Consider the following 16573-nt stretch of genomic DNA (forward strand, 5'->3'; position numbering starts at 1 on the left):
AGACTTAATATCAGTCTTAATGAAGGACCATTCACTCTTGACACCTAATGCTCTGCTTATAAATATATTACCATAGTCAACTCAGAGGGAAGATATGGTAGAAGTTTTGCCACCATCACACGTTTAATCAGTCCAATCACCGGGGATGCAGATCTGTGAATAAGTTTCATAAAAGAAACTTAAGTCCTTGTCCTTGTAATGGAGGGGACTTAACTAAGCTGATATCTTCTGTTTTTCTTCTCAGTCCAGGGTCTCGCACCATGATCCAAATCTTACACTTTGATTCTGTATAACTTCCTACCTTTCATGATAACACTAAATACTAACTCAGAATTCCTATTCCTTCAGGTTGGACTTTGGTCAAGAGTACAACTCAGGATCACGTTCATAGAAATGCTTTATCATTTAGGATAACATTATAAAAATGGGCGCATTTACTCTCTTAGGTTCTTGTCTGACGTTGTAATTGCAGTGTACCTGCTTATTGGCTATTGTTCTAGTTTGCTAATGCTGCCAGAATGCACAACACCAGAGATGGACTGGCTTTTATAAGAGGGGATTTATTTGGTTACACAGTTACAGTCTTGAGGCCATAAAGTGTCCAAGGTAACACATCAGCAATCGGGTACCTTCACTGGAGGATGGCCAGTGGTATCTGGAAAACCTCTGTTAACTGGGAAGGCACGTGGCTGGCATCTGCTCCAAAGTTCCGGTTTCAAAATGGCTTTCTCCCAGGACGTTCCTCTCTAGGCTGCAGTTCCTCAAAAATGTCACTCTTAGTTGCACTTGGGATATTTGTCCTCTCTCACCTTCTCTGGTTCAAGACTCTGCTTTCAATGGCTGTCTTCAGACTGTCTCTCATCTGCAGCTCTTGTGCTTTCTTCAAAGTGTCCCTCTTGGCTGTAGCTCCTCTTCAAAATGTCACTCACAGCTGCACTAAGTTCCTTCTGTTTGTCAGCTCATTTATATGGCCACAGTGATTGAATGTAGACCCACCTGAATGGGTGGGGTTACACCTCCATGGAAATTATCCAATCAGTCATCACCCACAGTTGGGTGAGGCACATCTCCATGGAAACACTCAGAGAATTCCAATCTAATCAGCACTAAAATCTCTGCCCCACAAGATTGCATTGAAGAATATGGCTTTTTCTGGGGGACATAACACATTCAAACCAGCACAGCTATCATTCATCAGTCTGTTCCCTTAATTTGAAGTGTATTAACTGTTTGTTCTTTTATAGCTCTCAAGTATAGGCTGAGTTTGATTCTTGCTCTATAATATTTCTCCAAAGCAAATACCCACTGAACTGAGCCACCACCCAATGTAGTCTCAGATCATCTTGGCAGTTGAGAGATTTTTATTAACTTATAACTATAAATTTTATGAAAGTAGATTAATATAAATGCAATCTGTCCCCCATAGCCTGGGGAACAATAAGATGCTATGTTGTGCCCTGTTTTTCCTAATTTCTCATTCATTGCAAAGCATTTATGAGATTGAAGTAAATGCACTTGACTTGCCTAGCATATGGGATTAAACTTTGGAAAGGACCACCCCAAAATAGGCTCCAGGCTGATTATTATATGAGTTGCAGTTTGCCGTTGTTTACATTATGTATTTTTTAACTTTTACTATTAATCAAACCTTTAAAAAATGGTAAAGTGCTAATAAGATGATATCTTTAGAGAACTATACTTCCTGTAGTAATTTTGTTTTTTAATTTTCCCTTTAGTGAACTAATGCCTATGCAGAATGTTTGAAAAATTTGAGTCAACCATAAAAGACCCTTTTAACTTTTCTGCAGAGATGACATTGGGAAAAATAGCTTCATTTTCAAGAGACTTCCTTAACTCCCTGGGAGGGGTTTTTGGTGGATGTCATCTGGTAGGAAGGGAGTTTAGGTGATGGGGAGCACTAAGGTTTTTTTTTTTAAAACCAACTTTATTGAGGTATAGTTTACATACCTGAAAATTCAACCATTATAAGTTTGATTCAGTGATTTGGGTAAGTTTATAGAGGTGTGCAACATTACCATAAACCAGTTTTGGAACATTTTCTTCATCCCATAAAGTATCCTTCTATTTACAGTTAATCCTCCAGCCCTATGCAAGCAATATTCTGCTTTGTGTCTATAAATTCCTGTACTTATTTTCAACTAAAAATCAAGATGGGCATTTTTATTTTTTCTACCTTTTACCTAGAGATTAATTTCATTTATCATACTGAATATTTCAGAAGGAATTTGGCACAGACAGTGCAAACTTGTGATCCAGTGTGAACAGACTTGTACTTACTATGGTGACGAAGCAATATCTTGGTTCCCATGAAGTTTGCTCTCTTAAGGCAGACTCATTCTGTCCTGAATGGACTCTGCCATCTTTCTCAATTAACATTAATTGGGAATAACTCTCACAGTGAGGTGGCTGCACATATAAGATACATCTCCCGGGGAAAGGACTTCAAAGGTGTAGTGACTGAAACATGGCTAGTTCGGTAGTAGTTCGTTTAAGAAAATGTCATTCTTCCTCCGTCACCAGGTACAACTTAAAGAAACCGTAGAAGATCTTCCTGGTAAGATGGATACTGAATTAGCAGAATCTGGATCAAATTTTAGTGTTGGACAGAGACAACTGGTGTGCCTTGCCAGGGCTATTCTCAGGAAAAATCGGATATTGATCATTGATGAAGCAACAGCAAATGTGGATCCAAGGTACAGAGCTGCAGTCCGTGGAACGCTGAGTCAGAATTTTAACTGTGGTAAATGGGAAGCATTGTATGATGCTTAGAAATGTTTCTCAGTATTCTGTTTGCTCCTAAGATAGCTCTTAAAAACGTTAATTCTGGAAAACAGGAAGAAACCAAAACATGCTGTACAGTATTAATAATATTAGCAGGCATCCTAAGGAAGATAGATGCCTGAATTCAACTCCTGATGGTTTCAAGCAACGTGAAGGGAAAAATAATTTCTACTGTTGTATGGAAAAAAAGGGAAAATTTCTAAATAGTCTTTTACACTTAGTTTTTTAAAACAAGATGATGTCTTAAGTGTTGCTTATTTAAACATTAAAATACCATATGATTTTTTTAAGTCTGAGGTCTACTGTTTCCCATCTGTACTCTACTAACTAAATTCAATTTGTATGGTTCCAGAACTGATGAGTTAATACAGAAGAAAATCCGTGAGAAGTTTGCCCAGTGCACTGTGCTGACCATTGCTCACAGGTTGAACACCATCATTGACAGCGACAAGATAATGGTAAGACCTTCACTTGCAGAATTCCAGCTCTTTCAGTTTATTCGTGTGTGATTTTTTTGTTTTGGTTTTGGTCTCTTCCATTCGTTCCCCCTACCTGAAACTAATTCAGGAGTTGGAAAAGTGTGTCAACATGTAGGGAACATCTTTTGAAATTCACTGATTGGTATTAATGCCTGTCTGTTGTCAATCATTTGTGCATTTGAACCAAGTACCCTTGATTTGAAAGTGTTGATTACCTCCTGTTGGTAAGCAATAAGGGGCGTGAATTTCCTCAACATAACCAAGAAATTCACATATTTGGTGGCAAGATTTACTTTCATACTGTTAACATAATGGTCATGCTGCTTACACTAACAAATGATTTATCCTTCCTTGTAAAACACGGTGGAAATCCCCAATAAATTAATTTTCTGTTAGGTTCTCCTCTCATTCCCGTTAATAACTCAAGGTCTTAACCACATATGCAAGGTTATTAAATAATATATCCTTTCCATCTCTTTGCATATTTTCACTTTTAAAATTTATTCAAATTGTCATTTTTCTTTATGGCCTACCATGAAAATATTTCAAGTCTAAATTACAGCTTGTAGTGATGAACATCATACTACAGTCATGTTAGCTGTGTCACAGTTGTTTCAGAATTTTGGGTTTCCTTAATCAAAAATTCACCTTTCACTTAAGCTACCAGGAAGCGGTTGGGTAAGTTTCTGGAATTTCTCTGCTGTTAGGATGTTCACAAAATGTGCTGTTGGAGGGGGTTCTGTGAGAAGATCTGCAGTCAGTTGTTTTCACAAAGGGCCAACAGAAAGGATTTAATATAGGATATTTGTTACATAGAGCAAAAGGAAACTGTGGGGTACCAATTTTAGGAAGCAGCTGCTGTGCTGTGCTGAGCTTCAGGAGCTGTGAACTCAGAGGAGAGGCCCTAAAGAGTTCATCTGGTGCTCAGGGCTCCAAGGGGGCAGCATAGTGATCCTGGTACTAGATGTGCTAAAAGAAAATGGAGGCTGAAACCAAGTGCCACTGCCGGGCAATGCTGCCAGAAGCAGAAAACAGAGAGGAAGGGCATTTACTCTTCATCCCACCTTCCAGTCTCCCTCTAGTGCCCCCTTTGGTACAACCTAACACCCGACTGGCAGAAGAGCATCTGAAATGTCTTTTGCAGAGACCCAGCCCCAGGATCTTAGATCAGAATTTAGAAAGGTAGATTTGGGGCTGAGAGACTGGTAAGTCTCTTACACAGCAGATCCAGGGTCTGCACATGACAGACACCAAGCCTTAATATCTTTCTAGTGTTGTTCTTCCAGATTTGATTGGCTCTTCTTTTCTTCCAGTATCTTCTCACAGATTGCCACTGATGATCCCATCTGTCAATTCTTGAGATCCAAAACAGCATCCTACTTCCACGATAAATATATTCCTATCTTCCTTCCTTCCTTTTCTGTCTTCCTTTCTTCCTTCCTCCTTTCCTCTCCCCTGCTTTTATTTTTTCTTTTCTTTTCTTGCTGTCTCAGTCTTAATAAATTTTATAAGATGCCTTTATAAAATGATAATGGAAACATCCATAAAGGGAAAACCTCTGGTTGCAAATGCCAATTATTTTCAGGTTAACTGTGATATTGGGCTGATTTTCATCCATGTTTTGGGACCTAACAGTTGTCACTTGACACCACAGTATCCAGTGATGTTCTGATTGATGACGAGGGAAATGGATTAAGGAAGACCTCACAATGCATGAGAGGCAGCAGATAGAGTTTCCACAGTGATTCCTGTGGCTCAGACTAAACCAGTTTTATAAATGATCAGTAATATCCAAACTTCTTTACGTCCATTGATAATGGAGCTATCTCTGTTAACTTCTTGGGGGGTTTCTTAGATAGCACCTCCCACCTTGCCTCATGTAAATTGTCAGATGGGAACATCAGTGGGGACATTTGGGAAGATACCAGAGTGTCCACATTAAAGCAGTACCTTTAACCTTGTCACTCCCCTAAGTGGATGTGGGGCAGTTACATAACAGGAGTGGGCAGTCCCAACCAAAAGGAAGTTTTAAGCTTCAAGCAGTGTGGCTGGTCTCCTGAACAAGAGCATAGCAGTAGGAAGCAGGCCACTTTAGCAGACTTGTGTGAGTGACGGTGTAATGGTCCAAGATTGCAGACTCTTAGATTCTAGGAACATCATCCTTAGTTCTTTATTTTATCTTCCCAGTGTGGGAATGTAATTGGAAAAATAATCTTTCATTTCTACTTTACCTGTCATTCTGTTGTCATTCATCGGGATTATATTTCACAGACTGTACAAAAAGATTCCTGCTTCCACAATAAATGAATGGTTCTATGCAGTTTACCTGTTTGAAGCCTTTGGCTTTGAGTACATCAGCAGGAAGATGGTTTGAGCTCCAGCTTAGCTGGGGCTCCTAAAAAATGAAATATACAACCCTGTATGTAGCATATAGATTTAATTTTTTGTTTGTTTTGTTTTGTTTTGTTCTGTTTTTGGTATTACAGCATTGATAATAGCAACTTCTTTTTGTTATCTTATGCTTAGAAATTCTGTTATGTAAGTAATGTGATTGCTTCAGGTACCAGCAAAGAAGGACATCATTTAGTAGACGTGTTAGCTGGTCACTTCTCAATCTAATCAATCAGCATTTGATCCGTAGACATGAATGAACATCTAGTTCATGAGTATCACCTAAACCAGTCAGCTTTATTGCCATTATCAAAAGGTACCAATTTATTTAATGCTTCGTTTGCCAGTATCTCCTGATAAATTTCCAGAACCTCAGATTTTTCTCTATTGATCAGTGTCTTTGTCCAGATCCTTAACATGGTTTGCAAGGCAATTTACAATCTGGCCTTTCTCTACCTTTTTAGCCTTGTCCATTTCTGCACTCCCTTTTACAGCTGATAACAATCGAATGTGGGATTTTCTGCCCAATGTGTGTAACAGCCAATCTACGATACCAGGGGTTCAAAAGGGAGAGAGTGTTTATTGCTACAGGAAGCACAGAAAAATAGATGGCCTATCTGGCCTAAAATCTGTCTCCCAAGCCTAATGAGTTTAGGGTTTTTATGGATTCAAACAAAGAGAGATGGAGTTGTTACCATTACAATAGCAAGTATAAACAACTACAGTTTACCAAATGTAAAGGAGTGGAGCTAAAACTAACCATTGCAATAACAAGTGTAAACTACAGTAGTACCTGTAAAGGAGTGAAGCTAAGCTAGAACTAAGCAAAAATAACCACTGCAAAAGCAAGTACAAATACCATAGTCTGTGATTAGTTCTGGGCTGACTCAAGTTCCTTCATTAATAAACATTAGGGGGTTGTCTTTGTGATCACAGGACCCTAAAGTTGTAAAACAGGATAAGGGGGTACAAGCAGGGCCAGTCACAAGGTTTCTACAATCACAAGATAAAGGTTATATAGTTACCATCTGGGTTACAATTCAGTGGGTTTCAGTACATTCAGGTATTTCCTTTTGGCTATTCTCCAATATACTAGAAAGTAAGAAAAATAAATCTATATAATTATTTGGTCATCCTAATTATCTGTTAATTCTTAATTTCTCAGTTACATAAGTATGCACTCTTTATTAACTGGATGTTGGCAGCTTAGACTAAGGTGCTAGCAGTGGGGCTGGCGAGATGGTTGGATTTGGGGTAAATAAAGTAGAGCCAGCTGCCTTCTATGCTGGATTGAATATGGGATATGAGGAAAGAGAGAGGAGTCGATGCTGGCTTCTAGATGTCTGGCCTGAGCGTCTGGATGAATGGGGACAACAGGGAGAGGAGGTCTGGAGAGGAGAGATGCAAGGGTTCTCTTTTGAGCATGTTGCCTTTGAGATGGTGTTAGACCTTGTTTTTGTGTGATGAACCTTGCATTCTACCATGGAGCTATCCCTCCCACTCCCCACTGCAGTGTTGGGAAATCTTCCATTTAGAGCTTACTGGCCAGGAGGTCATCAGTGATGTTGCTGGAAGTCCCACCAAAAGCTGTATAGTTGGCCTCTTGAGCTAGTTCCTTCTGCTGACTCAAGGGGACCCAAGAGCCACACACTTCCTGACTTCAGAGATGGGGAATTGTCCCCTGTGCCCTGCCCCGGGCTTAAACCTTATATTTTATTTAGAGCTTCTGATAATCAGCTGGCTTTTAATTCAGGGAGACACCATAAATAATGTTCTTTTTCAAGCCCTTGATTTTTGAAGAATTTTTTTTCTTGCTTGCTTTAGAAATATCTATTCCCTTTCCAGAAAACAAATGGTTTTCTGTTCCATGTTATTTTGAAAGCTTTAAGGACATAAAGACAAATCAATCAGCTGCAAAGCCTTATGCTCCAGAGGGTGGGCAGGCAGGCTCAGGGAGTGGCTGGGGAAGTGACGGATGCTAATGAAGGGCATAACCAACAGCACTGTCATCATAAAGTCATGTAATTGCAAGTGCTTAAGGTGTAATAATTACATTTTGTTGCACTGGTGAATACTTCTCCACAAAGACGGATGGATATAGTTTTGTTTACTGTAAGTAAATCATACAAAAGGCTTGTTGGGAAACAACTGTGACCTAATTAATAGCTTTGTTTATGTGTTGGCTCTCCAAAGGGATTTACCCAGTTTTGGTTCATTAAGTGCCATTAATGGGTTAGGCTTAGAATTCTATTTTATAAAGATGTTCTCTCAATTTTAACTTTATTAAACATGGCGTAGTCATAATGACAGCTAATTTAATCTTCTCATTTGCTCTGTTGCTACCTAACAGCGGAGCAAGACAGACAAATTAGAAATCCTCTTTCTCCTAACACTCACCACTGTCTCTATGTTAAAGATCGCTTCTCACCGTAGTTTTAGGATTCAGGGGTTACTTGTGACCTGTTTTCTTTTCAGCCAATAGCACGGCTTTTTCCTCCAATCCTTGCGCACCCCACTCCTTATAACACCCCTGGATTCTTCCACTTCCTTATAACACCCCTGAATAAGAATATCTGCATATCTTCTAACAATATCATTGCTTGCATTCAATGTTTTCACCACCAGCAATTAGAGAATTCCTTGGGAATAAATTATGGAGAACCAAAGTCAGAACTAAGAAACTCAGACTTAGCTCTTCTGTTTATTGGCAATCTTACGGTTTTATAATCTTTAACCTTTCTTCCTAAACTCAAACCTATTTTTAGTAAAGTTTACCCAGAGGGGAAAACCTAGAAATTATTGTAACATGCCCACCTTGAAAAGCATGCACACACAAAATCACTTGAAGCTAACTCAATCTGTATTTAAATTCTGCTTTTTACTTTAATAGGACTTTTCTTTAATGAGCCTACATGGCTGCAATATGAACATTTCAGAAGAAAAAATGCTCCTTCAAGAATATCCTAAGGGATCTAGCAGGTTGATGGGGGGGCGATAACTAATATAAAGATAGAGCGTGCAAACTCTGGAAGAAAAACTGTGTTCTGAGAAGGAGGGTTTTGTGCGAATGTGGGAGCTCTAGGGGAGGGCTGTGTAGGTCACCTTCCCATGGTGAGAGGAATCACTTGATATTGCAAGACCCAGTGAATGGGTTTTGAGTAAAACTTACCCAAAGTAACTTGTCACTACAGAAATACGAGAAGATCACAGGAATGAGGAAGCCAATTTCCAGGGTTGGATAAATGCTGTGCACCTGGAAGGCAAAAGCAGAACTCTGAAACTCATCCTCTCTGTCCCTTCCCGCTTGTCCCTAAGTGGGATCTCCCTTTATTGCTGCTTATCACCATATGGAAAGCTATTCAGAGCATTTATTTCCATCTGTTGCTTCCTCCACCCTGTCCTGCCCCTCACCTCTCCCTGCAGCCACCTCACTATCACTGACAGCACCCTACCAATTAAAAAGGATTAAATTATTTTGCAACTGGTCCATTTAATTTTTCTATCTAGGACAACTACTTGGAATGTCTACAGATACGTAGGTCTGATAGCCACATTTTCCAGTGAACTTATGTAACTGACTGACTCATCCAATATAATGTATTTTTCATTAACCTACTAGAGAGCAGCAAGCGATACCAGGGTGGCATTCCTGGAGAGATCTTGGGGCCAAGGGATTGCCATTACACCGATTTTAATGTGTGATTTAGTTTGCAGTTTAACTTGAGTGCAGAAAAGGTGGGAGTGTGGTGGGAGATTTCAGGGGCCTTTTCTTAAGATATGAAAGATGTTAAAATAAAACTTCAAAATTAATTCTACATGTTTTTCTCTACAAAAAAAAACATTCAGAGTTGCATTGTATGTACTTGTTCTAAAATATCTAGAATCTTTGATCAAGTCAGTAAATGTAAAGTCTAAGTTAGTAAAATTTGATTCCTGGCCTTTTCCCAGTCTGCACCCCAACTCTGCATTTGTCAGATCTGGTGTTTGTCTTGGCACCACTGCACTCCTGCTCCTCCTGACTCTCCCTCCTCTCTGCCCATCCCTTCTCTTCTTTCTCTTCTCTGATATTTAATGTGTGTAGGTCACAAGCCTCTCTCCTCAACCCTGCTCTTTCCCTCTCTTTTCCTCTCCCCGTAGTCCCTTAACACATTCTGTTCTTGCCATCAACATGAGGCATATGGTCCTCCAGGTCTATATCCTTAATCCTATAATGCTTACACCCCACTGCCTTGATTGGTGTCCAGTGCCAGCTAGATTCTCCACCCTTGCTCTCTCACACACTCCTCTTTCATCCTCACCGTGTAATCTTGCCAAATGGCACCATTGGACAATCACCCAATCATGCTCTGAATTTAGCTTCCCTTGTATTAAACTTTTAGCTAATATGTATGGGGTGCCTGTTGCCTGCCTTGTACAGTGTCAAGCCCTAGAGATACCTCAGGGATGACCCTGTCCTGAAAGAGTTGACAGGCTCACCTCCAGACCTCTCAACTCATGTCATCCTTGTGTCTTCGAATCTCCCATTCCTATAACAGTGCTTTGGTAATAGGTACTCACTTTATTACGTACGGGATGGATGGAAATAGCAAAGAAGGAAGGAAGGATAGATGAAAGGAGGGATAGACAGATGGAAGCAAGGAGATGGATGGATGGATGGTTAGATGGAAATTGTCTACCTTCTTTATTCTATTTTGAGAGTTCACAGTAATAGCTGTAAAGCACATGGCACAGTGAATGCTCAACACATAGCAATTTTTATTTTCTTTTTCAAATTCAGAAGGCTTGTTTTAGTTATGGGATGATTTCATTGATTTCATGGTAGCCATATTCTTCATTACATTCTGCTGTGTACCAGAGCACCCTATTCTGACACCTCGTGAATTTATCCATTTGGGACAATAATACTCCAGTCCATTTTAAGATGCTGAATCTTGTTTTAAAGCTTATCAAAAGAGTATTAGAGATGTTTTTAATTTACCTTTTTAAAAGTTGTCTTATAGAAGTTGAAATACAAGTTCGAATAAATTAGAAATCATTGAAACAAATTATTTCAATTCTGTCACCCTCAAATTGAAAACTCGCATTATAAAAACAATAGTCATTAAATTTTAACTCATAAGGCTCAAGATATTTTAATCAAAATGATCTTTCTGTCACTTACATTGATAATCCTATTGCTTTTTGAAAGCCATCTTTTTTTCCTAGCCCTGTCGTTTCTGAGAACTACTGGTCTCAGTGGCATACATGTGTTTCAGACAATATGAGAGAAGGTAGAAAGATTTGTTACTCATTCAAATTTAAACAAATTAAAATGAAAGTTATACAAGGACAAAATCCTAGTAATATTCTCTCTCCATTAAAAATTAGGTAAAGTCTTTATAGTCAGAGAATTCACTTTCCACCAAGCATGAAATGGTGATTTTTTTTTAAAGTTTACTTATTGCTTTTGCAGAATAAAAGTTCATCATTTTATAAAATAATGGGATTCAGTTATTTACCTAGATTCTCACGTGAAAGAGACCTGTATTTTAAAATTGCATTTTTTTTTCTTCTTCAGTCAGAAGGAGTAGCTATGTACTGTAATGCTATGCTTAGGTAAAATTACACATTTGGGGCATCTAAATTGGTATGCCAAATTATAGGATATTTTAATTATTACATGGACATACCTGATTCATTTATTCTTGAACTCTTTTGAGAAAGCTGCCCTTAGCAGTGACTCTCAGTAGTAAACAAAAGATTAACAGGAAAATGCCCTTTATGAGATAAAATAAATATTTCTGAGTAACTAAGATGGGGCAGAATTAACTGCCTAGAGAGGGAAGACATCCTGTGTCCTGCTTAGAGTTTCAGCGTATTCTCTTAGGATAAATTTACTCTAAATATGGCCTAAATGGAGAACTAAGTACCACTTAACATTAGAACTCTTCTCCTAGGTACATCATTTGTACCAATTGTTTCAGACTCTGTCTTCTCTCTGAAACCATTAACCAAGGCCACTAATAAGAAGAAATGCAGAGTTAAGAGGCCCTTCCTCTCCCTTTCAATTTCCAGTGGACATATTAATGAGCAATAAAATGGCTAAAAGGCAGCTGCTGAAGGAAAAGGAAAAGAAGCAAGGAAAAATAGTTGGGAAAACAGATACCGAGATCCTCAGCAATTCAGATTGGGCTGGCCTCATGTTCAGGGGGAGATGGGATCACTGGAATTTGGAGTCAATTTCTTAATTGCTTCTTAGTGTTATCCAAATAGAAAATTGGATTTCTAGAGATTTCTTCTGTGCAAAGTAATTATGCTAATGCTGCTTGGGTAGCGGCCCCAGCCCTTTTAACCAGCCTTCCACTAGGTTAATAATAACCTGTATCCAGAGCTGACTTCAGGATACACCTTAACCTCTGTGGCAAGGGTTTGTTCCTTCTTACCAGTTGACACATTCTGGGACCCTAAGGACATTTTAGAAGCATTTATTTATTTTCCATATAGTTCTCAGATTTTACTAATCCACTTTATAATTTGCAGTCAGGTCTTTGCCATCTGGTTTGTATGACTTCACCCTAATTTTTTAGATAAATTGAGTTTGATTTTCTTAAATCACAAAATTTCCCAAGTCTGAATGTATGCATAATTATCCCCCAAAGCTCAGAGCCTGAGATTTTAAAGTACTAACTTGGTACAGTCACTGTAGAAATCGGTTTGGCAGTTCCTCAGAAAGTTGAACATAATATTACCATGTGACCCGATATTCCCACTTTCTTGGTATATACCCAAAGGAATTGAAAGCAGAGACTCAAACAGATATTTGCACACCAGTGTTCGTAGCAGCATCATTCACAGTAGTCAAAAGGTGGAAACAACCCGTGTCCATCAACAGACAAATGGATAAACAAAATGTGGAATATATGTACAAAGGAATATTATTCAGCCATAAAAAGAAATGAAGTTCTGATGCATGCTACAACATGGATGAACCTTGACATCATGTTGAGTGAAATAAGCCAAACACAAAAAGACAGATATCGTATGATCTCACTTATATGAAATACCTAGAATAGGCAAATTCAGAGAGACAAGTAGTAGATTACAGGTTACCAGGGACCAGGGGATGGGGTGGTGAAGGGAAGGGGAGTTATTTCTGAATGGGCACAGAGTTTCTGTTGAGGTGATGAAAAGTTTGGCTAAGGGTATTGACGACAGTAGTGCAATATTGTGAATGTAATTAAAACTACTGAGTTGTGTAGTTGTAAGTGGTTAAAATTGGAAATTTTTAGTTGTATGTATGTAAATACAATAAAATGTTTAAAAAAAAAAAAGAGCACTAACTCATGATTCCTACCCAAGGTACCCTTGGCAGACTAGAAAATGCCACAGGACTGCTGAGTGCCCATAATAATAGTCTAGAACTTTCATTTTCTTCCTTTCCTATAATGTTATAATAATGAAAGTCCAAGTTAGGCCTTTGTTTGCTTCCTAACGCAGGGTAATCAAGCCATTTAAACACCAGCTAGGCCGACCACCCAAAGAGATTCCTGCTTTCCTCCTCTCCTGCCCCTTTCCGAAATACTGTCTAGATTATGATATGTTACTGCAAACATTGTGTTTTAATGTTTGTTTTTTTCCTGCTGATTAACAGGTGTTGGATTCAGGAAGACTGAAAGAATATGATGAGCCATATGTTTTGCTGCAAAATAGAGACAGTCTGTTTCACAAGATGGTGCAACAACTGGGCAAGGCAGAAGCTGCTGCGCTCACTGAAACAGCAAAACAGGTGAGCTCCTTACAAGGAGTTGTAATTAAATTCACAATTAAATAGTTTACCTTTCTCAGTTTGCTACCATGGGTATGGTAACAAGCACTGTGTACCCTTTTCGATTACAAGCCTCCAGAGACAAAGCTCCACTGCTGGATTTTAACATCATGTCCAGGTTGAAATCAGGTCTGCAGAGAGTCTACAGAAGCAATGGGGGTGGGTAGAGATGTGTGCATCCAAGTGTGGACATACGTGTGCCTGAGGAAGAGAGATGGAAAGCTGGGCTTCTTACACATTTGGACTCTATGGGTTCAGATTCTCATTTATGACATCTCCAGACTGTTAATTTCTTTAAAAAGGCATACAGAAGAGGATACTCATATTTTGCAGCCCAATTACATTTCATTTTAATTGATTCTTAGCACATTTGAGGCGCAGATGTTGTCAGGGTACATTCAGGAAATTTGAGAGTTTGGGGTGGAAAAATTGTTGATTATTATTCTTTTGTTGTAGAAAAATATACCATTTCCACAGAAATGATGTATGTGAAAATCCTAAGCACTGTATATGGCCTGAATAGTATTCTTAGTGAATAAGATTCAGGTTTAATGATATCTTTGCAACAGTGGTAACGTACAACTGTCCCATTCTACAGATGTGGTAACCAAGGTTCAGTTTAAAGGACTTACTTAGCCAATGTTACATAGCCATGGTTCAGGAGCGATGGAAGGATGGACGGGGGAAAGGAGAGCCTGGTGTTACTGCCCCGTGACTTAGGGTAGAATGAGCCTTCCAACAGTATCCACGTGGTGAGACTCCCCTTCAAAACTGTTCATTATCTTTAGGTGTTATAATTATGGGTGTGTTTCCTTCTTTATACTTTTTGCATTTCCCAGATTTTTAACAATACATGAGAACAAAATTGTGTAGTGGTTTAAATATCTATTAAAAATAACAATCAGAAAACATGTTCCATTATCTATCTTTGCATGAAAGATTCATCCAAAATAAAACCAAGGTTCCCTCCATCACTGTTTCATTCCTCCGTAGTAGAAATGAGGAGCTGTACCTTCTACTGTTCGTAGGAAGTTTCTCCGAATCCTGCTTCCATCCTCAAAACTGTTCGGTAAATGTGTGTGTATGCCTAGCCTTAGGATAGGTACTCACAAACATATCACACACACCTCCTAATCACTGAAAATATAAACCAGGGTATTGAGATGAACAGATATGTGATTTATATGTTGAAATTACTGTTATTATTTTATTATGTGACTTTGGCACCTGTTACGTGCCATGCAGGTAGGTTCTCTTTTTAATATCCCCATTTAAGAGGCTGAGAGGTCACATAGCTAGCTGAGTAATTGGCCGATTCAGGGTTCAAACCTAACTAACAACAAAGTCTCAGCTCTGAACTTTTCATAAGTACTTACATTATGTGAACGAGGAGGAAAGCTGCGCTTGGGTGCACTATACTTTTCCATGCCTGATATTTACAGAGTGCTGTCATCTGCTAGAGTGTCTGCCAGTCAAAGCTTCCTCCATGAGACCTGATCAGTCCTTTGGGATTCCCTGTATAATCTAAATTTGTAGTTGCTAACTAGCCAGTTACCTTGCAACCCCTTTTTGTCCTTTGACCCCAGGTGTTTCCCATCAAAGAGATGTGTACCTACATGCCATAGACCCCATTTCAAAAATGCTACCATTATATTATTGAGACATTGAGTAATAAGAAATAGACCATAGAATTTTAGAGCTGTGCTCTAGTTTTAACAGATGAGGATCCTAAGAAGTAAGGTGGTCCAGGGTTATACTAGTTTGCAGCAGACACCACATTAGACATCTCTCCTTTTAGAAAAAAAAAACATTTAAATTGAAGTGTAAAATACATACAGATAACTACATACATCACAGAATTAGAAACCTGTTAATGCCTAGTCCAGTAATCTTTCACCTAATGATAACTTATTTTGTGTAGCTCTTTGTGACTTACTTTACGTAGTTTATATGGTTCTCGTGTGTTATTTCACTTAGCATGACATTTCTTTTTTAATTCCACTTTATGGATAAGAAGATTGGGTCCTGCATTTACGTAAGGCCACCCAGCTGGTCAGCAGAGAGCAGGTGTGAAGCTGATGTGTTACCCTAGGGTAAAGTGTTCCACGTCAAGGTTGAAAACACTGGTTCTTGTTACAAATGATACACAGTGGCAGAACATCACTTTCAAATCTCAGTCCTGCCAAGCTCACTGGCTCAGGTCACCTCTAGGAAAGATATAAGGAAATACATCACACTGATTCTCGTCTGAGTGGAATGGCTTTTTGACATTATTTCTGCATAGATAGGTCCCCTTAGGAGAACAAACTGTCAGATTGTCAGCCTTTTAAACGTGTGAGCATCAAGTATCAGTGCATCATTCAGAACTCTTAACACCGTGGGGATTAGTCTGTTAACAGGCTTTTCACTCTAACAGATTAGAATTCATTTGTTTAAAAAGAAAACTCAACATCTAAAGGTACTGCCAAGTCACGTTTTCCTGACCATGTAGTTGCTTTTCTGAAACTGTTGGTACAGGTAAGCTGAGTCACCCTGTCTGATTGATGCTTACAGATGATCCACAAAAAAGTAAAGAGAATACTTTTTAGATACATAAAGCTGGAGAGTGAATGTCTTCCTTGAGAAAGCAGAGCTAATTGGGCTTCTTCAAGTTCCTTTGTTCCCAGTAACAGGGGTACTATTTTATCTATTCGTGGAATCACCAAATACAGTCTTTTTGTAACAAAAGTCAGGAAGTCCTAACATCCTGGATTCAAGGAGTGTGGATCAGTTTGAGTAAATGGAAGAGGCACTTAGCAGCCCATTGGCCTTGTGTAAGTCACCTAAGATCTCCGAGCCTCTGGATCCAATGAGATAGTATATATGTCTAAGAGCTTTGAAGAATATAAAGCAATTTTCAAAGAATTCTAATTATTGGTGATAAAAGCTTGATCGTTCTTTCAAAAGGTTGTGGACTGAACCCTTATCTCTCAATAAAGACAAAAGAAGTGTCCAAAATTACAAGTAGATTTAAAAACTCAAAATCATTTAAAATTTATTTTTAATAATCATTAATTAACAAAATTCAAAAACGGTAAAAGTAAAAAGTAACTCCCGC

The 16573-nt window shown here is 38.7% G+C and overlaps 1 protein-coding gene across 5 annotated transcripts in view; it reads left to right on the forward strand.

The window, feature by feature from the left end:
* ABCC4 (ATP binding cassette subfamily C member 4) overlaps nt 1–16573 on the forward strand; it is a 278085-nt gene that overhangs the window by 234416 nt on the left and 27096 nt on the right. For all 5 annotated transcript variants that reach the window (XM_037800386.1, XM_037800387.1, XM_037800388.1 and 2 more), the window contains exons 28-30: nt 2542–2714; nt 3155–3260; nt 13303–13437. In XM_037800386.1, the coding sequence (XP_037656314.1) occupies nt 2542–2714; nt 3155–3260; nt 13303–13437 (414 nt within the window). The remainder of the gene's footprint in view (nt 1–2541; nt 2715–3154; nt 3261–13302; nt 13438–16573) is intronic.

The sequence above is a fragment of the Choloepus didactylus genome, chromosome 12 (assembly GCF_015220235.1).
Source record: "Choloepus didactylus isolate mChoDid1 chromosome 12, mChoDid1.pri, whole genome shotgun sequence".
In the NCBI taxonomy this organism is placed as follows: domain Eukaryota; kingdom Metazoa; phylum Chordata; class Mammalia; order Pilosa; family Megalonychidae; genus Choloepus; species Choloepus didactylus.